General features: G+C 49.1%; 8 protein-coding genes across 8 annotated transcripts; 4 read left to right on the top strand and 4 right to left on the bottom strand.

The window, feature by feature from the left end:
* Positions 1 to 648: 648 nt before the first annotated feature.
* Positions 649 to 3,761, top strand: ASPSYDRAFT_141728 (putative Avl9 protein; the record flags this gene model as incomplete). Its single annotated transcript, XM_040841177.1, has 10 exons — positions 649 to 710; positions 945 to 1,049; positions 1,121 to 1,363; positions 1,459 to 1,486; positions 1,549 to 1,612; positions 1,669 to 1,748; positions 1,806 to 1,977; positions 2,035 to 2,075; positions 2,128 to 2,265; positions 2,322 to 3,761. The coding sequence occupies 10 exons, from the start codon at positions 649 to 651 to the stop codon at positions 3,759 to 3,761; spliced, it is 2,373 nt and encodes a 790-aa protein (XP_040707512.1).
* Positions 3,762 to 4,282: 521 nt separating this feature from the next.
* Positions 4,283 to 7,530, bottom strand: culA (cullin culA). The gene is made up of 7 exons (XM_040844181.1): positions 7,273 to 7,530; positions 7,105 to 7,201; positions 6,963 to 7,032; positions 6,872 to 6,888; positions 6,741 to 6,808; positions 4,780 to 6,680; positions 4,283 to 4,716 (listed from the first exon to the last, which is right to left on the bottom strand). Exons 2-7 carry the CDS (start codon positions 7,152 to 7,154, stop codon positions 4,528 to 4,530), a joined length of 2,295 nt encoding a protein of 764 aa, XP_040707511.1. The 5' UTR covers positions 7,155 to 7,201; positions 7,273 to 7,530; the 3' UTR covers positions 4,283 to 4,527.
* A 550-nt stretch (positions 7,531 to 8,080) lies between these two features.
* Positions 8,081 to 8,614, top strand: ASPSYDRAFT_140689 (cupin domain-containing protein; the record flags this gene model as incomplete). The annotated part of the gene is made up of 1 exon (XM_040841070.1): positions 8,081 to 8,614. The coding sequence occupies one exon, from the start codon at positions 8,081 to 8,083 to the stop codon at positions 8,612 to 8,614; it is 534 nt and encodes a 177-aa protein (XP_040707510.1).
* Positions 8,615 to 9,051: 437 nt separating this feature from the next.
* Positions 9,052 to 10,249, bottom strand: ASPSYDRAFT_53349 (phospholipase D regulator; the record flags this gene model as incomplete). The annotated part of the gene is made up of 2 exons (XM_040848671.1): positions 9,052 to 9,911; positions 9,976 to 10,249. The coding sequence occupies 2 exons, from the start codon at positions 10,247 to 10,249 to the stop codon at positions 9,052 to 9,054; spliced, it is 1,134 nt and encodes a 377-aa protein (XP_040707509.1).
* A 407-nt stretch (positions 10,250 to 10,656) lies between these two features.
* Positions 10,657 to 11,964, top strand: ASPSYDRAFT_38328 (mitochondrial K+-H+ exchange-related family protein). The gene is made up of 3 exons (XM_040845702.1): positions 10,657 to 11,305; positions 11,373 to 11,428; positions 11,481 to 11,964. Exons 1-3 carry the CDS (start codon positions 10,863 to 10,865, stop codon positions 11,825 to 11,827), a joined length of 846 nt encoding a protein of 281 aa, XP_040707508.1. The 5' UTR covers positions 10,657 to 10,862; the 3' UTR covers positions 11,828 to 11,964.
* A 235-nt stretch (positions 11,965 to 12,199) lies between these two features.
* Positions 12,200 to 14,010, top strand: end3 (cytoskeletal adaptor protein SagA; the record flags this gene model as incomplete). The annotated part of the gene is made up of 3 exons (XM_040840006.1): positions 12,200 to 12,439; positions 12,524 to 12,758; positions 12,824 to 14,010. 3 exons carry the CDS (start codon positions 12,200 to 12,202, stop codon positions 13,561 to 13,563), a joined length of 1,215 nt encoding a protein of 404 aa, XP_040707507.1. The 3' UTR covers positions 13,564 to 14,010.
* Positions 13,552 to 17,184, bottom strand: ASPSYDRAFT_255812 (putative SNF2 family helicase/ATPase PasG). Its single transcript, XM_040844179.1, has 4 exons — positions 16,581 to 17,184; positions 15,664 to 16,509; positions 14,869 to 15,607; positions 13,552 to 14,803 (listed from the first exon to the last, which is right to left on the bottom strand). The coding sequence occupies exons 1-4, from the start codon at positions 16,797 to 16,799 to the stop codon at positions 13,938 to 13,940; spliced, it is 2,670 nt and encodes an 889-aa protein (XP_040707506.1). The 5' UTR covers positions 16,800 to 17,184; the 3' UTR covers positions 13,552 to 13,937.
* Positions 17,185 to 17,442: 258 nt separating this feature from the next.
* On the bottom strand, positions 17,443 to 18,862 carry ASPSYDRAFT_38324 (uncharacterized protein). Its single transcript, XM_040845701.1, has one exon. The coding sequence runs from the start codon at positions 18,834 to 18,836 to the stop codon at positions 17,916 to 17,918; it is 921 nt and encodes a 306-aa protein (XP_040707505.1). The 5' UTR covers positions 18,837 to 18,862; the 3' UTR covers positions 17,443 to 17,915.
* Between the last annotated feature and the right edge of the window lie 1,182 nt (positions 18,863 to 20,044).

Here is a 20,044-nt window from a genome sequence, read left to right as displayed (position 1 = left end):
TCTTTGTGCTCCTGAATGAGCTGTTCTTATCCCCGGTTGTACACGGCCATTGACTTGGGGTTGAAAGATGAATGGTTGGCTTTGTAACACGAAAGATCATTCTCATGTGTCTTGCCACTGTGCTAGACGCTTCAACGAAAATCCACTACGACACAGTTTGACGTATGAATGCCTTGAACGGCTTATACTCTTCGATAGGGGCCTTCCAACCGCATAAACCGGGGAGAAGCCTTAGGTAAAGCTAGTTACAGTTAGAACTCCGATCAGAGATCTCACCAGATCTGCGGCAGGAATATCTTCCGAGTGCCTCTTCTATAGTTAGTACAGACTACAGAGACCTAGGAACTTATTTTTATTCAGGGGTCGATACCTGGAGGCGGGGTCTTGGTCAAAACTCCCCATCGGCGTCAATCTATCGCCAACTTCGTCACCGCCCACAAAAGGTCCGACAGGAGCCAATCTCCTCCAACACTCGCTTCCTCGTCCTCGTCTCCGATTTATTTACTCTCGAGTTCCTGTTCTGTAGTGCATTTCTGCCTGTTCGTCGGACTTGAGCGCCTGCCGATTCTTGTCTTTTCCTTTCTGGGAGGGCCTCGCCCCTGTTGCTACCGTGCTCCTGTCTTGTGTTTTCTCACACGACAGGGCATAATGTCGCGCGCTCAGGTCCACCAAGAACCTATTGTCATGGTCATTGACTTCCACCATGCTAGGTGAGCTGCTGCTTGAGTCTGATATATCCCCGCTGGTGAATAAGAAGCAACGCCGTGGAAAACGAGCATGCTCCGCTTGCTGCCTTGTCTACCTCCGCATACCCGACGCCGGGCTCCGTTTGCTTAGATCGTTGTGCAACTCCAGCCAAAACGCCAGGGCCCACCATCTGGCTTGAACAAGAAAGAGAGACACTTTATTCTTAGACAGAGCACTGACGGACCGTTCTTATACAGGGGCCCCGAAATCGAACTATGCTTTGGACCTGAAGGAACCGACCCCGCGGCCGAAAATGACTGGTCACTATTGCCGTTCATGGCGCTCTCCGACGGAGCGCATATGTACGATCCTGAGCCTTGGGTATCTGTCATACAGGACTTTTTTACTGATGTGACTCTCTGCCCGCTGCTAGGTCGACCGAGGAATTCTCATACTTCACCCTCCGCCGCAAAGGCACCGAGACCGAGCCCCCCACCTCACTTTTCGGGATCGCTTGTTCGAGACAGATTGACTCCAAGTCCCTTATCTATAAATCGCCGGATGTGACGAGGTCGACGGTACAGAAGGCGGTTGTTGTTGTTACGGATACGCCGAAGAGTCTTGGGCAGCTTAGGGAGAAGCTTTCTGTTGTTACGTCGGCTTGGTTTGCGCAGCGGTATGTCAGTCGGTCGATATTGAGGACAGTACAGGTCGAGAAGGTGGCCGTAGAATATGTAGAGAGCATGGCTGATGTTAAGAGATTGGAATCAGGGACTTTTCGGACCGTGATATCTTGAAGGTTGGCAACCTGATGATCTGAACCCTAGTGTTCTAGTGTTCTTGCTAACGCGCTTTTGTTAGAAATTCCGTGAAGGCCTCGTTATCAGTCTGGAGAAGGGTGAGGGAATTAAGGACCAAACTCTAGGTGAGATGCAACTGTACTACAGTCAAATTGCAAGTTAATATACTGACATGCGCCAGGACTTTCTTTACGAGAGATGATCCATGAGTTTAAATACCAGACTCTCGTCCTATTCAAAGCCTTGCTATTGCAGCCGAAGGTGGGGTTTTTGCTACCGTTGCTTTTTGGCCTTATACTGACACAGTGAATTGGGTAGATGCTTTTCTTTGGGTCAAGATGTGAAAGACTCTGCATGATCCAATTTTCTCTCGTGTCCCTCATTCCTGGCCTCATGAACTTTCTTCAAGACTGTGCCGATCCGTCGTTTGACAACTATGCGCAGACGGTTGAGAAACCGACCTCCCTCAAGACAAGTGACAGGAGCTCCTGTATGACGCCTGGAATATGATTGTTCATCCCGAAGAGTGAATGCTGATTACTAGCAGTACTGGCATATATGGGCCTCCCGCTGCAGATTTTCGGAAAGGTATGTACAACCCAAATCTACTCTCTATAAGAATTTTCCTGACCGTCTTTAGGGAAGCATGTTCGGACCGTACACGCCTCTGCAGCAGCTGGACCTGCTAGCGGATGATGGAACGAAATCATACGTTGTTGGTTCTACAAATTCCTTGCTTTTGCAGCAGAAAGACCGTTATAGCGATATCTTAATCAACGTAAGACGCCCGGCACCGCCTACTAACTGGGCTTACCCTAACAAATCCACTTTTAGCTCGACGAAGACACGATCAACATTACATCACCATCTTTACGAACTGCGCTGGCCCTATCTGTGGCGGATCGGCGCTGGATTGATGCCATCACCCAAATCGTGAGCGATACCTGGGACGAAGCACACCCGCAGCAACCGAAGACGCACGGGTACATGGGCTCTGAAGAGTTCATTAGACTTCAATTCGAAGAGTACCTTCTCGCATTGCTCTCGTGCATGAAGTACCATGAAGAACTCAACTCCTTCCTCGCAGATGAACCGAGCCGCCGTAGTCGGGCGCATTTGGATTCCTACAATATAGAAGGCAACCCTGCGTTGGAGTTCAACCAAGAGTTTCTCACTCAATGGAAAGAAACATCCAACTATGCTTTGTTTCAACGCCTAACCTCTGACGCCCTTCTATTCTCCGTCGCCGAGCCTCGGCACCCTTCCGCTGGCGGCCTGACGATAGATGATGTCCAGAGACGAATCTCCCAACAAGTCGCAGACCTCCACCTCGACGAAAAAGTGCGCGAAGGCCGCGAAGCCCTTAACAGGCACTTTTCCACAGGCCAAAAGAAAGTGTCGGCCGCATTCAACAGCTTTTGGGCAGATATCGAATCCATGCGAGAAGCCCAGCGTAAGCGAAACGAAGTAAAGGCAAATCAGTCGCCGCGCCCCTCGCTGGACAGATCAGCCTCGCTCCCAGTCTCACCGTCAGACTCCGCATCATCCACAGCCGGCTCCTCATGGTTCCCCAACCGCAAAGCACCCGCTCCGGCCGTAGATATGACGCAGGCTCAAGCCTCTGTGAGTGCCGTTGGTCAGAAAGCGGGCGCGTACTTCAGCTCCTGGGGCTCATGGGCAAGTGAGAAGAAGAAGGAGTGGCAGGAAAAGAAGTCTACCTCGCCCTCTCCAACGGGGAGCGCTGCCGTGACATCACCGTCTACGCCGACTTTGGCAAGCGTCACAGAGTCAAACGATAACACGGACAAAGGCAGACGACTATCAATGCAGTCTCTCCGCAGCGAGAGCTCTAACACGTTATCCCGTAGTGGAAGCAGACGGAAGCGACTCAGTAACATCTTCCTCAAGCGCGATAGTCTTGACATCAACGCTGCGAACCGTGACAACGACGACCACGAGGCCGTCTACCCCAAGTCTCCTTTGTCGAGAGAGGCGCCTGTCTTGGGCGGTGACGATGCATCGGAACCTCCAGCGAAGCAGCTTGAGAGCGAACAGAAAGCTGCCACCACAATACCTGAAGAAAAGGAGAATACCGTCGAGTCTGTACTCAGCGAAAGTACAAAACAAGAAGAAAAACAACAATCATCAGCAGCCGCCGCCGCCGCCAATAACGCTGAAACGCCAACAGCGGTTAAACCAGAAACTGAAACTGAAGTTTCCCCCGAGAAACAGTCTACCTTGGCTTCAACACCCGCAAACAAGTCGTCACCATAAAATACAACAGAATAACCTCGACATCAAGTTTTGTATAAACCTAATCTACCCATTCCTACTCAGATGCCCCTTCTTACATATACATACATACATACACGATTTGCATACAGCAGCCTTGACATCGAATCCTTGCACATTGGCTGGCCAGCTTTTATAATTTATTCCCGCCAGATAATGTTTCATCTTGTTTGGATTATCGTGAGATGTACAATCATACATATTTTTATTTCCATTTTCTCTTGATACCACTTTTTTGGCACTTGATACTTTTGCCATTTCTTCGACAATGTGATTGATATGACTATATGCCTATTTCTTGATTAATTTTGAGACAGGTTGGTGGTGGTTGGTTTGGTCGTTTTTCAATTAGTTGATTCCAGGAGGACATGAACCTACTAACTTGTTGAATGCACGAAGAACACGCATGCAAATACTGGGGAATGAAATGGATATGTTATGGAGTTAGGCCGCCAAAGGCGAAAAAGAAACATACTTAAGCGGACTTCATCAATTAGACTACGACCTATTTTATCTAACAACATTACGGCGTGGGCACATTCGCGGTCTAGATAGAAAGTGGCGCAGACTGGAGTCGCAGTCAGCTTGGAGGCTGGCGATAGAGACTAAATGAGACGAAACGTGGAAAACGGATTGTGAGATAGCGCTGGCCGAGATGAATTCCGTGTTCTCGCAATAAAACGCCTGGCATGGGAGAGAGAGAGAAAAACAGTAGCGGAATAAATGTGAATTTCATTGTATTAGGCAATCATGCAATGTAAGAAATTTCATCGCCGTCCAGACGCTCGATGTAATCCTTCTCCATCAAGGCTTCGATGTTCTTCTTGATGTCGGGTACTTGTGGTGGGAAACGTGACTTGACTTGATGGATCACTTCTTGCACAAGTTGCACATGCTTCATCTTCTTCCGTGACTTCATGATTCTCACGATGGCGGACTGGTCAAAAGCGTTAGTGAATGTTGTACAAATAGTAAAGCAGGGAATAAAGAAGTAACATACTTGAAGCAGAAGCTTGCGGTCTTCCTCAATCGTCTTGTGTGTGTCGTCCGTCTCGACCTTCTGCTCGGACTTTATTTGAATGTTGAGATTGACCTTAATCTTCTTGTTTTTGAAGTTGTAATTGAGCGTAAAGGTTGTGCCCGGGCCGGGCTTAGATCCCTCCGGGCCAATGGTGAGAACCTTGGCCTTCAAGAAGATACTCAGATTCGGATCAAGAATTTCGGGTGTGAGAGAAGTGGCCTTTTGGATATCTTCATATGTCAAGGAGTCGCTTTCGTTGAAGAGAAGAAGAATACCCATTTGGTAAGTCGATACTTGGAATGTGTATGGAACCTTGGTGTTCTTGATATAATTAGCCTTGATTTCACCCTTGCACAGCTGCCAGAGCCAGGTCAGCTTTCGACCGTTATGCTTGTCGAAATAGAACTTTTGGAACCACTCAGAAGTCTTCACAATTTCAGGGGGCGCAAGGAAATCAGTTGATGGGGCGTTAAGGGGCCAGAATCCAGTTCCGAGAATCTGGAAATGTGAGTCCACAAGCTTCTTCCGGTCATCGTCATCTAAGAAAGATTTATCAAGCCAATCTTTGTAGCTGGCGTTCAGATCCTTAGAGATCTGAATGTCCTGGAACATTCGCTGCAACTTGTTGGTGTATTCAAAACCACAAGCCTCCTTCAGTTTGCTAATCATGCTTGTCTCAGCATCGTCAGATACCGAGCTCACGTGGACCAGCCGCTTAGCAAGCATCTTAGAGTAGAATTTCTGGAAAACGTCCTTGTCTTCGATGTACTTGAAAACGGTCATGATCTGGACCAACATCTCCTCCAATTCCGACTCCTCCGCAGCCTTTGACCCTTTCTTCAACAGAGAATCCGTGTACCGCGCCAGTAACTCTGGTGTTTTCGTAGATCCAGACTTACAGATCTTGTTACGATTCACGAATTCGCGGCATGCATTGTCAAGGGAGCGAACAAACTCGGACTCGCCATTGAAAGCCTCTTTTACGAGACTGTCGTATCTGGTGTGCACCGATAACAGTGCATCGACGTACATCTTAGGTTCGAAGGATTCACCTTCAGCAGCTACCTTCTCGACTGCAGATAGGCCAGCTTTTCTCACGTGCGCTTCGAACTTTGTGCGGAGAGGGTCCAGCCCATCTTTGATTCGCGACAGAAGCCGGTACATCCGGGCAAGGTCTTCTTGACGTTCATTGTTGAGTAGTGGTTGGAACTCATCGCGCAGGAGCTCAGAGTGTGCAGTAACAAGCACATCCAAGCAGGTTTCGGTTAATTCTTTAGCAATATCGTTGTGCAGATAGAGCCCGACACGTGCCTTCTCTTCATCGAGACGGACTTCTGCCTTTTTCATATATTCAACAACACTGTTTTCCGCAACGAACTGGCGGGATTCATCTTCGTAGTAGACTCTGGTTGCAGCAAGGAAAGGTTTCTGGAAATAGTAGCGGTAGATTTCCAGTGTGGACTTTGTGGGGTCGGTTTCATCGAGTCCCAGAGAAACAAATGAATCGACAATACTCTTAATTTGTGACTGTTCGATAGTTTCGCCGTTCCGCTGCTTTTCGACAAGCTTGAGAACCGCGCCCATGACCTTGTCGTGCACCCTGACGAAAAAGTCCTCCTTCCACTTGACTAGGTGCTGAGTGTATACATCGTAGACATTTTTCTTCCCTTCGTCAATTTCTCGCTTCACCCAGTGACGGTTGAGGTATCTGAAAAGGTGGTTGATGTATTTCGCAGCGTTGGTATATCGCTCCCATTCACGGATATAGAATGCGAGTAACGCCTCGTCGGCATGGCCTGTCGATTCTTTGTAAACAGAGTTTAGGTGGCCCGTCAAGTATTCCCCAAGTTTCCTATATAGCTCCTCTCCGAGCAAATGCGCTGCAGTGACGGTCAGTTGTCTGTGCTCGGAGGTAGGGACCGAATAGTTTGAGGACGAACCGCCACGCTGTGATTGTATAGCTTGACCGCTGACGGCTTTGTGTGAAGTACAAAAATTGTGAACTGCTCTATATGAGTGTTAGTGGTGAGGGGAACGAGAGATAATAGGACCCTTGAGAGGGCAGACGCACGTGTAGAGGGCCATGTACTATCGGAAGATCGAGGCGTTAGTAAGTTCTCTCAGTAGCAGAACTTGACTCCGGTAATGATGAAAAAACATACGGTTTTCATATCCACACCCTCCTCCAGCTTTACCATAACATTGTTAATGCCATTCTCTAGGAACGCCCATCTGTAGCGGTTAGTCGATAATCCTGGAAGCCGCCATGGTATCAACCGGCCAGAAGAAGATAGATAGACTTACGTTTCTTCCAGGTCATCCTTGTGGGGGGTCTGAGGAATCAGAGGCGCCATATTGATCCGGGGAAATAACGCCGGATGGACGCGAATACAAGTGAGAACTGGTTAGAGAGCGTCAGCGCGGAGTAAGAAGCCAAGGAATGGACGTGAATTTCAGTAGAAAACTACCTACCGGGTCGAAGCGACGATCAGACAAGAAATAAGTGAAATAATGTCGATGCCCAGATGGCTTGACTCGCTCACTTCCAGAGCGGTGGGTGGTTTAAGGGCAGTTGGAGGGAGGGGCGCCAGTTACGCTCGAAAACAGAGAAAGAAACGACGTGGAAAACGAGCCAGCTCCCGGAATGCACCACAGAAGCAGAACTCTGCAAGGGCCAAAGTCGACGAGGGAGTAAAATAGAGACGAGCTCAAGAAGGGCGTGGCGGCGTTGGGGCGATGACAGACGACTTAAAAGAGTTGGCGGAGATGTGGTCCAGATCAAAGGCGGTCAGCTGCGATATACTCACACGGTCAGCCACCGTGTGTATTGGTTCTCCCTTCGGTAATTATTTCTTCGAGTTTTTCTTTTTGACAAGCACCTTTGTTTCTTTATTTTTGGAAGTAGAGCCAATCCACTTATGAATCCCAGAAGATCTTTTTGTAGGCGCATGGTCTTAAGCGCTTCAAATCAGGCTCCAGACATATTGTGACTGGAAGAGAGGTTCTGTTGCCTGAAACACTCATGGCGCCTAGTCAGAAAAATACAATGGCCCCTTGGAAGCCATGACTGGGCCGTTGGTCATGGTCACTAGGGAGCATACGGTACAGCTTGATTTCTGGTTCTTAAGTATGAACAGAACGGGACTTGCGAACACTGAACAGGTTGTGGAGGCACCCATGAGGCTCTTTTAGCATGACGTCATAAGCACCCATTAATTGCGGACGCACTGCGCAAACTGCACAGCATCTACAGTCTCTCTTTTCAAACTCATCCCACATAATGACAGTTAAACCACCCTCGGAAATCCAAATTACCTCTCGCCAAATTCCGAAGTGGGAGCGGATCCCCAATACTTCCATCCAGTCCAAGCCTCTCTTGATCTACCACCAAGCCTTCGATGCGTCAGCCGACACCCTGTCGAAGCATCTTGACAAAATAGGCGAGGTCTCCCCAAGTTGGGTCTATACAATGTACAGCCAAAACCACTTTCACTCCACTAGTCATGAGGTTTTGGGTGTCGTTTCTGGCTCTGCACGTCTTTGTTTCGGAGGGGAAGGGAATCCTGATCGGTTTGAGCCTGAGGTCTCTAACGGGGATTTGATTATAGTCCCAGCTGGGGTAGGTCACCGGCTTCTTTCAGAAACTGGTGGCCATGGCTCATTCAAGATGGTTGGCGCTTATCCACGAGGTAAGTCTTGGGATATGTGCTATGGGCAGCCCGGGGAGGAAGGTAGTTGTCAGAATATTGGGAACTTAGATTGGTTTCATGCGGACCCGCTGTATGGGGAAGAGGGCCCTGCATTGCATGTCTGATTGGGAATGGCCCTTTTTTTTGAGCAACTTTGATTGTATTAAGCCATATTATCATCTGCATTCCTAAAACCGTAGGGTATTTAATAATAAGACTTCCTTTCAACCTGATTGGAACACGGCTCATTCGTATGGTTGTATCCAAAAGGCAGAAAATTCGTAAGCAAAATAAATTTGTTGGAGGGAGAAAAAAAAAAAAAAAGAGTATGAAAGACGAAGAAAATTCAAATATGCATCAATCACATGGTACCAGCCACAGACACTAGAAGTTGCAAGCGAAAGACGAAGAAAAATAAGAAGACTGTGAGAAGTGACTACTGCGTCTGGACCATTTCCGTAGAGCACTGCCTGTGATTTATTTTGTTGACACCCGCTCGACAAGTCTATCCAATACGAACCGTGATTAGCATTCTAGATCCGACAAATAATGAGGCAGCTTCTTACCTAAGAACACTGATTGAAAACGTGATGAGCCAAGCTATGAGTGCAATTAGTAGAACAGAAGCCAGAGCTATCTGGCGTTGACAAATAGCGTCGTTCTTAGGGACCAAGGTTTGGTTGATTTCTGCTTCAGTGCATGCGCCTTCCGCGCTCGATAAAGCTTCGAAAGCTAGACTCAGATTGGCCGAGTCAAAGACAATAAAGAAAATATCTAAAAGAATGAGTCGTGCTTTAGCCGCTGGAGACCGAAGCCCCAGTGGCTTAGCTGTATATTCATCCCAGGTTATGTAAATGAGGTAAACCAGGGCAACGGCATCCACAATGATCGCCATCAAGGCTGAAGGTCCTTGGCGTCGAGGGAAATCATTCGAAAGATGTTGAATGGAGCCACCAAGGGCCAAAGCTACTAGGGAAAAAGTCCACACTGTCAATCGGATAATCAGAGGCACAAGTGGACTCTGTAGAAGGGTGTTGTGGAAGCGCTTGAACCATATTTCGCGTCGTCGTTTCTTTTTGAGGGGATCATCGGAATCTTCATCGCGTTCGAGCCGCCCGCGCCAGGGTTGCGAGTAATCGCCATGATTCTCTGCCAGCCATTCTGGCGTTACGAGTTTTTCCTCTACACCGGCTTCTCGGGGATATGCCGTGGTCTTGGAAAAATTTTTCCACCGTGATTCTCGCTCCCGATCATCCTCAAGGCTTCCCCCTCGGGTCGAATAGCCGGACTGCTTGGATGTTGTGTGCGGCGAGTGGTTGTGCTGCGCGACGAGAGCATCATTGGGCTGGGAAGGTAATAGCCGGGACGTGGCATTGGCTTCGATATCATCATCGTCGGGGTATTCAAAGGACCGAATCCAGGCTAAATACACATCCAAATCAGTAAATAACTTCCAATGCGTAGTGCGTCCAGAGAAAGTACTTACCCGGAAGTGTCCGCAGTTTGCTCCCCCATGTTGGGCCAGACCCAGCATTCTCTGCCACTTGATCCGATAATACTGGCGACAGAACTGTTGCTTTATCCTTCGATTCGGTATGAAGAGGGTCCATGGGAGGGATATCGTTGTTTTGCCCGCTGGGGAAATGGTTCGAAGGCGTCGAAGTCCATTCTGCGGCGGATGATTTCTCCATCAGCGGATCGCCCGGGAGTTGGCTGGAGTCGGGAGGCTGGACTCGAACTCCGCGCGCATCTTGGGCCATTGCCCTGCGGTTCAACGTTCGGTGAGGTGAGGCTGTGCTGACAGGAGTCGCGCTGGAACGGGCTGCATCGCCTCGTAGCCCTTTTGCGAAAGGGGTCCCAAAGGCCTGTCCGGCCGCCGAGCTGACCTCGCAGTGACGCTCGAACGAACTACGCGCGAATGGGTGACGGCGCGGAAAGCACAGAAATCGTGAACCCGGGAATGTGAGCGAAGGGTGTTAGTGAACAGGCCCAGCCGTAAATTGGGTATCGTGAGACATAAGGTCGGGACTGGGCTAACCCGGAACAGCCCCGTTGCCGAGTAGACCCCGGCCCAAATCTTGGACTGTGGACCTGGATCCCTGCAGCTGAATGACGTCCATGGTTTATCATTCGACTTGCTCCAACGCCGAAGCTCCAACAGTACGAGACAAAAAAAAAAAAAAGGCTTCACAATACCCTCCAAAGTACCACTGAGGCAAGGCTAAAGGCATGGTATTTTCCGTCGCTCGCTTTCATCGCCTGTTCCCCTTCGTCGATCGGTAGTCGCGCTCTTGACTGCCCGCAGCTCCCACCTCACCAAGCAATCAATATCAAAAATTAGTTCCAAGGAAGCCCAGCATTGGAATTTGCGCCATGACCTTGCGATTATTTGTTGTTCCGATCTCCACCCGACGAGCTTTGATCTATGCCCGACTCCTACCCAAGGATGTTTCGAAGGAACGTTCCATCCTAGACCGGATCACTGACAAGGCGGCGCAGACTTGGACCAAATGGGAGGAGGCTGATAAGGGCTGGAAGATGCACGTTGTGTCGTGGGGGAACCGAGTTCAGCAGCGGATACCGTATGAAGAATGGGGTCTCAAAAGCATCCCCTCGTTGAGCTCCCAACGGCGAATTGATGAATCACATGGAACAACACATGTAGATGTCTTATTTCCAGGCAATGCGATCAAGGAGGAGAAGCTGATTCCCATGCTACACAAACTCTCGAAAGAACGACAAGAATTGCACCGGCGGAGGATGTGGTGGAGCTTCATCGCTGCCCCGTTGACGGCGCCAGTTGCTCTGATCCCTATGTATGTTTCATGCAATTGCCGCCATGTTTGGATAAAGGAAATCGCATTTCTGACCTTGCATTTATAGAATACCGAATATTCCATTCTTCTACCTCGTGTATCGAGGCTGGTCACATTGGCGAGGTCGGTTTCCCACATAACTCTGTGTCTTTACTTCATACTTACAACTACCAAGCTTTGAACGGGTCCAAACATTTGCAGTTTCTCGTCGAGAAGAATCTGCTAAATCCCATATCATACCCAGGGCTAGTGGAACTATATTCGAAGCGCGTCTCGCGCACTTTAGAAGAGACGGATCGCGAGAGCCCAGTTGCAGAGATGGTCGAGAATGTAGAGAAGAGCGATGACAGGATATTACTTCGAACAAAAGATGCGAAGAAGCTTGCCACAATACTTGATGCGCCCGGGCTTGCATTGGAAGCGGAACGAGCCATTCTTCAAGTCTCGGAGCAGCTAAAGGCACCCGAAGCGTCCCAACAAGAGAAAGAGGGCGCAAAGACATCGGAGAAGAAGCAGAAATAAGCAGGTTGGATGACATTGTTAGATTGCATAGACAATCTATGTACTATACCGTTCAGTGTTGTATTATATGTGGCACCGACATTTAGAAGAGCATGATCCGATATAGCAATCTCAAACCGATACTTTATACCTAGAAATACCTTCATGGACTTTGTATCCGTTTGGTTCTTACAGCTGAATAGATAGAGGAGGACGGATCTACCTTAATCCGAGCGCCCCCCTGTTGGAGCCACATCGAATTGCGGGACGCCCGAATCTAAAGTAGCACAACTATCAACACGGGGACATCTCCGCAGCCGGCTCCCATTGCTTGTTCCCCCTTAACCCCCCTCGTTTCCTATCCGAAAAACACTGCTGAAAGCAACCGATACAATGTCGAGCAAAAAGATCGAGCAATGGGAAGTTGAGCGATATTGGGAGATCTTCTCCTCGCTGGCTGGCGGCCAACCCCGTTTGAACAACTCCCAGGCCGCCTCCGTGCTCAGGAACAGTCGGCTTCGCGACGACCAGCTGGAGAAGGTCTGGGATTTAGCCGACCTGGATGGTGATGGCGAGCTGGATTTTGAGGAATTCTGTGTTGCCATGCGATTAGTCTTTGATCTGGTCAATGGGGTATGTCATCATTTCTCCGGCCTAGGTTGCCCGCCAAGCGCGCATGTTCATCTATAAGCTCCCTATGGCTGACATTGGTTCAAGGAATTACCGCAAGTCCCTAACACACTTCCCGATTGGCTCGTCCCTGAGTCCAAATCTCACCTTGTCCACGCTACTCGTGCTCTGAGCGGAGGCCAAGAGCAGTTTGAGCACATCGAGGATGAAGACCTTACTCCAGGATTGAAAGACGGATTCGATTGGTATATGAACCCGGGAGACAAATCCAAGTACGAAGATATATACTCTGCCAATAAGAACCAACGCGGTGAAATTGCCTGTATGTGTCCCACCCCGAGTATTATCGGAGTCCTATCGTACACTAACTGACAACTAACTTTCTAGTCGGGTCGCTGGAACCGCTTTACGAGTCCCTTGATGTACCAGACACTGACATCCGTTCGGCCTGGAACCTGGTTAACCCATCAGCGGCTCCTGAAATCAACAAAGACGCAACACTCGCCTTCCTCCACATCCTGAACTACCGCCACGAAGGCTACCGCATCCCTCGCTCAATCCCGGCTTCGTTGCGTGCCTCATTTGAAAACAAACAAATCGACTACCAGCTAGACAGCGCACGGCCGGCGCAAAGATGGGGCGCAAACGGAGAGACGGAGACTTCAACAGGTCGCAAGACCAAGTTCGGTGACACATACCTGAGCCGACTCGGCGTCGCCGGTAAAACATCCTACACTCCCAAGGGCACGGACTTTAGCGACACAATCCAGGACGAGGAGTGGGAGAAGGTGCGCCTGCGCCGCGAGCTCTCAGAATTGGATGCCAAGCTGCAGTCCGCAAACAAAGCTGTGGAAGACCGAAAGTCAGGCCATCGAGGCGATGGTCGACCAAACTGGGTTCTTATTAAGAAGGAGGCCCTTCAGCTTCTGGAATATAAGGAGCGTGAGCTCCGTGAATTGCGTGAGGGCACAGGGCGGTCAAAAGCCGGTGGAGATGTTGAGCGTCTCAGTGAGGATGTCCGGACAGTTGGCGAGCAGGTTGAAGGACTGAAGACTCACCTCATTCAACGGAAAGGTGTTCTCGATGATCTGCGGAGAGAGATTGAAGACGAGCGGTCATCCCGATAGTCTGATCGTTTACTCTGCGCATGTTCATTTCTTGTACCTATGGTGGTTCTGATCCTGTATGTTTATGTAGAGCCACTTTCTTGGCGAGGTGTTCAGGCGTCGAATGCATTTGGTTTCCTATCCCGAAAGTCCCTCATATTACGATTGACCTCTTTTATTCTTTGCGAATTTAGACTTGCTGTCAGATACAGTCTATATCGTGTATAATACATCTAGTACATAACAAAATTCCTGGAGCGGGACAAACCCAAACAACACCACTGCTAGTACGCCCCAGTAAACCTCAGAAATCCCTTCGAGAATAAAACCAATGCAGTGCGAACTCCCAACCCAGCTTTGAGTTCACCGTACTTAACACCATAATAATAGAAAATTCACTTCCGCTCAAGCTGAGCCATAAGTCCTTCACCATCCCTCTTCGTTTCAACAGCTTTGAACGCCTTGCCACCTTGGTCAAGACCCTTCTCGGCACGTACATAAGCCTCCTCACTGCGATCCGTAAGCGTACGCAGGTCCTCGTCTGACAGGATAGAGGACGGATCCGAACTAGCCTCAAACCGTTCAAACTCATCCTCGCCCAGAGCCCTCTTCAGCTCGTCCACGTCATCCCGGCTTACAGTGGACTCACTAAGCAGACTCTTAAACTTGCCCTTTTGGATGACGAGACGTTCAAGACGACGCTTAGAATCAGCCTTTTCGAGGAGAGTCTGCTCGACTGTTCCTTTTGTTGCGAGTCTGTACACTATAACTGGCTTTGTTTGGCCGATTCGATGGGCTCGGTCCTGAGCCTGCAGATCCTGCTGCGGGTTCCAATCGGAATCGAATAGGATGACTGTGTCTGCGGCAACAAGGTTGATACCCTGCCCACCGGCACGAGTGCTGAGAAGAAAGAGTTTGTAGTCTTTGTCTGTGTTGAAGGCTTTAATCTGGGCCTGGCGGTCTGTTTGGCTGATTGCACCGTCGATGCGGCAGCAGTTCCAGGAGCGGAGATAGGTCGCCCAGTCTTGAAGAATGTCGAGCTGGGTTTTGAATTGAGAGAATATCAGAATTTTATGGCCCTTTTTCAGGAGCGAGGGAATAAGGCGATCGAGGAGGAGCATCTTCCCTGATGCTGTGACGAGAGATTCATCAATAGAGGATGGATCGTCGGCCCATGGCCAGTAAAAGTTGTGAGGTGAGTTGCAGGCGAGTCGGGCTTGCATTACAGGGTTTTGCATTTTCTTTTGGGCGATTTCCCGCTCTGTACAATGAAAAGGGTTAGTATATGATATATTATTACTGGAGAGTGATGGTGTGTGCACGTACTGGCAAGCTTGATAGTGTTTGCCCTTTCAATTTCTTCTTGTTCCGACTCGTCGATGCTCTCAATGTCTAGCTCCTCTTCGATACCTTGTTCCAGCTTTCGCAGTTTTGAGTTGAATTCGCGATCACTGATATCCTTGTAAGTTTGCGGTACCTTGCGTCTACGTACAGAGCTAGCCCTGCTCGCGGGAGTAGAATCACGACTGGAGCGGAGGCTCTTGTTCGGCGTCGAGGCGCCGCTATTGCTTGCACTGCGCTTTAGGCTTCCTGGGCGCAATGTCCTGTCGTTCTTCGCCAACAAACGCTGTGTTGCCTTTTCTTCAAGGTACTGACGCCCTGTGCCATTGAGGATCTCCCGGTAAAGGTCCTTCTGTTCGGCAGTCAAAGGCGCATACAGGATGTACTCTCGTTTCTTGGGAAGGGCGGTCTCGACATCGGTCTTGACGCGCCTGAGAAGGAAAGGCTTGAGAATCGAGTGCATGGTGGAGACGAGGTTCCGTTTCCGACGCTCAAGCGTGTCTGTTTGGTCATTGTTATCTAGCACAGATGAGAAATCGAACCAGTTCTGGAAACTGTTCAGGTCATTGAAGATTTCGGGCAGCAAGAAGTGCAAAAGTGACCATAGTTCGGTGATGTTATTCTGTAGCGGAGTACCGGTGATAAGGAGTCGATTGGCGGAGTTGTACGACAACAGTTCCTTGATGAGACGGCAATTCATATTTTTCAAACGGTGCCCTTCATCCTGTGCGATATTAGCATACCTGACAACTGCAAGAGCCTAGAGTTCCCAGGACGTACCACAATGATGTAGCGCCATTGGTATTGGGCGAGAAATTTCCGATCATTCATGCAAATCTCGTACGACGTGCAGACAACAGGGAAGTCCGGGTTCTTCTGATTCCTGAGACTCATGAACTTCTTCCTGAGATCTGCACGCTGATCTCTGGTGCCGTGGTACAGGACTGTTTTGATCCCAGGAGCCCATCTCGCAAACTCGTCCACCCAATTACTTACGGTACTCAGCGGGGCGGATATCAAGAATGGCCCCGAAACATTATGTTCCTTAAAGAAGGCAATTAGGGATATGGCTTGTACTGTCTTCCCCAAGCCCATCTCGTCGGCTAAGATACCACACAGACCATTCATCCACAACGACTTCAGCCACTCTAAGCCTTCGAGTTGATACTTCCTCATCTTGCCACCAGTAATAGGTGCAGGCTGCTGGGTCGCAACAAGTTCCTGCTCACCAAGAACAGTAGGTTTAGCTTCGAACTCATCAGCAGCGTGCTCTAGTGCTTCCTGAACGGTGGTGTTTTTCGCCTCGTCAACGTTCACGTCTGCCTTCTTGAAGTAGTTCGAGATGGAGTTGCCCTTGGCCGCAGGGGCAGCCTTTTTACCTTTCCCTCTTTTAGACTTCGCCGGTTCATCCTTCTGATCACCATTCGCTTCCGCCTCCGTCGCTCCGCTCTGTCTCGCGCTTGCACGAGTCCCCCGTCGTTCAGTCGGCTGCGCGGCCCCCTTCTTGCTTTCGTCCGCTTTACCACCCTGTTGTTCCTTCTGCTGCTGTTCCTGTTTCTTCGCCGCTTCCAGCCTCGCCTGTTCCTGCTGCTTTTTCATCTTCTCGGCCATGATCGCGACAAAGACCTGCACCAGCGTTCGAACGCTCATCATCAATCAATGAACCAGAGATGCAATGGAATGGGATCCGCCCTCACCTCGCTCGTATTCAGCAGATGCATAAGGGCCTTCGCCTTAACATTCATATCTTCCTCATCCTCCACAGCTCCATTTTGACCGGCGCTTCCATTCTGGTTTGCCATTTTCACATCCTGGTCGACGTCCGCGATGGGCGACGACGGCTGCGTGGAATCCCGCTGCATGGTGTTATCGCCGTGCGAGAAAGTAGGCGTGACCGGGGAAACTCTGTTCGACATTTTTGCTGCTGTATCGCAAGATTTGAGTTTATAAACCGATTCTCATAGGTAAAAAGTGTTCGTCATAGTCACTGCAAGCAGAAAAAAGTGACATCGGATACGCGTGACGCCACTCCGATGTAGGCGGATTGGTCGCGTATGAGAAGAAGGCGGGGTTTTAACAATGAATGAATGCTGATTGCGAAATATCAGCTATTTATGGTATGCAGGAGATCAAAGAAAGAATATACGCAGGGTCCGGGGCAACGCCAGGCAGCTGCCAAAGTGGGAGGCAGTTATGCTCTTCCACTGAAGAATTGCGGAAGACGCGGATTTTCGCGTCAATGCACGGACCAATTTTAGATTGCTATGCTTCCATAATTGGAAACTCTTTCAACATCAGGGCAACTACTGAGTATCGACGGGCTTCGAAAAATCTCAAAGGGAGTCTGTCACACTTCGGACACTATAGTATGCTTCTCTATATATGCGTCAATATTAGTATTTGCCCGACGAGCGTACTTGTTTTGCACATGATTACTCCATACAAGTCTTCCCATTTGTATTTCCTCGCCTAAATGAAGTCCCTTTCGTCACTTTTGGAACTACCGGTCTGTACCACTGTCCGAGTCTTCCAGATCATATGCGCTAAAGTCTGTGACTATGTCGCTGCCTTCATAGTCAATATGTGTACAATAGTCGGCTGCGCCGGGCAGCTGCTCAGCATTTCACGGGCACTAGATATCCCATCTAATATATGACCATGCATCCCGTGACCCACGATGCGATACATATCTGTTGAGGGCGTCAAAGAGCGAATCAATAATACCTGCGACCATTCGAAGCGGCAACCGTTTGAGAAATCACCGAAAGCGATGACCATTATATTAGGAAGGCCAGTTGGCCCAAACGCCCAGTCAGCAAAGTCTCTGAGACATGGCATACAAGTGACTAGGTTGCAGTCCTCTGATGGTTCAAATCATCTGCCGTACGGGCTGTGCAAGTATTCTTGCGCTCACAAAGTTCATAGTGTGGCCTGAGGTTGCCATGGTCACTGGCAGTGATTCGAAAGTGAATGAGTTTGACGGTCTTAGCTGCTAGGTTGGAACCGAGTGCCTGGCGCTAAAGATATTGGAATCAGAAAAAGGCTAGCCTGCCTAAATGAAAACGAAGGGTGAAAGGAACCATACCTAGCCGAGAAGGGCTTTGGTGACACCCAACACATTCCAGCGGAACAAGACGGAAAATATTGTCGAGGTCTTCAAGCACTGGCCCATGCGTATCGCGTAGGCCGCGGTGTGTACCGTCTGCTTCATTTAATGCTCTTATATGGAAAACTAGACGTTTCATAGTTGCTCTATGCTGGGACATTATGTCGTTGAGTGAGAGTGTGGTGCTCGAGGTCGATAAATAAAGTTCTTCGAGGCCTTTGAAAGATTTAAGGAACTCTGAGATATGCCGAAGCAAATGTGGCCGGTAAGACTGAAATACATCACCGGAAACCCACTCGAATGAGCGGAGATTGGTGCGCTTCTCTGAACTTGACATCCCCGAAAGGAGGATTGAACCGTTCACGCAATCGAGAAGCTTCAATGACTGCAATTGGTGCAGGTTGATAGCCGACATCAGTTTATCATACGAGTCTAGTAATATATTGGAAAGTGACAAGTGCCGAAGAACCGCCAATTTTGTGGGCGGTGCTTTCGCCAACGGGGAACAATCATTATTAGGATGCGCGACAGCCACCGTATGCTCGTCCAACTCCACATCGAGAACATCTGACTGTATATTCAGAAGCTGGTCAATGCCAACTACGCGACCAGATGTGAGGGCTGGCTCTAGTTCAGTTCCAAGCTCCCCAAGTGTGCGGAATTCAAGGCCAGGGATTGTCGAATGATATGATGCTGGTGTATATCGAGCTCGTCGAATCCTTTCCAGGAGAACGAACGGATCTGGGTGAGCTTGAGGATCCCATCGTCTTCCGATCCTCTGCTGTAGCAGGTTCCATCGGTTATCAGCGATAGAGTTCGAATATCGCTGTGCTTTGAGGGAAGCCATCCATCAATGCCGAGTATTGATGAAGGAACGCAACAACCTAGGTGCCAACTGGGATTGTTAGTACCAGCAACTGAGGGGAATACAAACCCAACGTACGAGAAACTTCGCAAGGACTTCTCGGGAAGGTGAAAAAGCAATGTTTGAAAGTTAGAATCCAGTGCTTCCATTCCGAAAAAATGAGACTCTAGGTTCTCCGTCCAGTGTTTTTTGGTCCGCGGATGCTTAATATAAACATCACCATGATAGCACCTATTTTGTAATTTATCCTGTATCGGTGCCACGAGCTGTAGATGCTTTGCAAACTCCAGAGTATTGAAGATAGTCTTTGACCCGTCTTGTCGGAACCATGTTTTTACTGGTGTCAGCTCGAGTTGATCGAGGAACACTTCAGAAGCCTCGATGACAACCGTTTCATAAAGAAGGGGGACCAGGGATTGATGAAGGTGCTTATTGACACGCGAAAGTTTAGAAATATCTGTGGAGCAGTTGACCTAGGTCTGGTGAGGAATGAATTGGTAAGGAACGGGGTGAGATTTACTGCGTGTGCCACCATGTACAAGATCTCAGGTGGTAGTTGGTCTAGCATAGTAGTGACGAAAGACCTGTTGATCTTTAAAACTACTTGCTTGATGGAATTGATAGGAACTTGAGCCAGAGATGAAGAAGACGACGGAGGAGTAGGAGGAGTAAGATAATTTCTGGAGTGAGCTACAGTTGACCAGGTAGGTCACTTCCAGTTTGCCCTCACTTCGGTCACGCTGTTGATTCCTTCCTAGCAGAGCCACTCCTGCTTCGAGTACTGGTTGGATGACACATATTTCTAAATTTCCTACTTGCTATATATTGCCAGGATAACAGATGCTATTGAACCAAGTAGTAGCGGACGGAGCAATTGATGTTCTGGCAAGTAATGCAAAGAGCCTACCTATAACCTGAAGACATGCAAGAGAATTACAGAGAATTCGACACTTGGTACACTCTCAACGTAGGTCTGCATCTAGGTCCCAATAAAATTTCCGTTCAACAAAATTTGATAATATCCCTGTAGTAGAAGTCGGGGGTTTGGTCCAGGCACTGAACATCGTGTAATTGCGTTTCTTGTGCCTTGAACTGTGGGACGTCATTGGAAGTACCCAGCATTGGGTGTACACGCTCTCCATAATTTTCGGCCAAAGAAGACCACTAAAACAGAGAGAAAGCATATCAGA

This window comes from Aspergillus sydowii, assembly GCF_001890705.1.
Source record: "Aspergillus sydowii CBS 593.65 unplaced genomic scaffold ASPSYscaffold_1, whole genome shotgun sequence".
NCBI classification, from domain to species: Eukaryota; Fungi; Ascomycota; class Eurotiomycetes; order Eurotiales; family Aspergillaceae; genus Aspergillus; species Aspergillus sydowii.
This window is presented reverse-complemented; position numbering and strand designations above follow the sequence as displayed.